At 44.4% G+C, this 1179-nt stretch overlaps 1 protein-coding gene across 1 annotated transcript in view; it reads left to right on the top strand.

The window, feature by feature from the left end:
• LOC111785284 (probable glucan endo-1,3-beta-glucosidase BG4) overlaps positions 1–1179 on the top strand; it is a 7913-nt gene that overhangs the window by 3731 nt on the left and 3003 nt on the right. Inside the window, exons 3-4 of the mRNA XM_023665691.1 lie at positions 190–298; positions 379–773. Coding sequence (XP_023521459.1) covers positions 190–298; positions 379–773 — 504 coding nt within the window. The remainder of the gene's footprint in view (positions 1–189; positions 299–378; positions 774–1179) is intronic.

Below are 1179 nucleotides of genomic sequence, written 5' to 3'. Positions count from 1 at the left end.
AAAAGAAATTAGATTCCCGCTGTGAGGATTATTAACTACGGCACCCATATTAGGCAAATTAAACCCCCTAATTAAACATAATTAGAATGTCCACCTCCTATCTCCCTCTCTAATCCCTTAATTTGAAACCCATTAATAAACAACTAATTTTCTCGTAATCCCCGCCCCTAATTTTTAATTCCCTATAAAATCTCCTCCGCCTTGTTCACCACACCTTACACCACCATGGATTTCTTCCGCCCACCCTCCGCCGCCCTTCTCCTCCTCTTCATCTTCTCCGATCAAGCCCTTCTCATAAGTAATCAATTTTTCCCTTTTTTTTTTTAAATTTTTTTTTTGTTTGTCTTCTCCCTCTTATTTGTTGAGCTTGTGTTCTAGGTGGGTTAGGCGCGGTCGGAGTCAACTACGGGCTCAACGGCGACAATCTTCCGGTGCCGAGTGAGGTGGTTGAGTTATATGGGCGGTGTGGGATAGACATTGTGCGGGTATTTGAGCCCAACCATTGGGTTCTTGATGCCTTGAAAGGGCGGAGGAATTTGGTGGTGTGGTTGGGGACGAGAAATGAGGATATTCAGGGGTTTGCTGCCGACCAATTAGCGGCCAATTCTTGGGTTAATGCTCATGTTGTTCCTTATTACGAGAGTGTTAATATTGCATATATTACTGTCGGTAATGAGGTTGTCCCTGACGATGCGGCGGCGCCATTTGTCGCCAAGGCTATTAAGAATATTATGCAGGCGCTTGTTATTGCCGGCGTCAAAAGCGACATTAAGGTGAGGGTTAAATTTTAGGAATTACTAATCTATAAGTATGATATTTCCTCTGTTGGGATCATGGAACTTCAAACCCATAAACCAAGGATCATTCCCGAGACTCTCAAGTAGATAAACTCATGATCATTCCCTAAATTAGGGATCCTCACTCCTAAACCCATAATGATGATTCACTCATACCTAAACCCATAAACCCATAAACCCATGAGGATCATTCCCTGAATTAGTCATGGTGTGACTCCATAAACCCATGATGATCATTCCCTCAATGAGCCATCGTTGGACTTCCATACCCATAAACTCATGATCGCCATCGTGGGTCTCCCATACCCGTAAACTCATGGTCGCCATCGTGGGACTCCCATACCCGTAAACTCATGGTCGCCATCGTGGGACTCCCATACCC

The sequence above is a fragment of the Cucurbita pepo genome, unplaced genomic scaffold (genome assembly GCF_002806865.2).
Source record: "Cucurbita pepo subsp. pepo cultivar mu-cu-16 unplaced genomic scaffold, ASM280686v2 Cp4.1_scaffold000433, whole genome shotgun sequence".
In the NCBI taxonomy this organism is placed as follows: Eukaryota; Viridiplantae; Streptophyta; class Magnoliopsida; order Cucurbitales; family Cucurbitaceae; genus Cucurbita; species Cucurbita pepo.
This window is presented reverse-complemented; position numbering and strand designations above follow the sequence as displayed.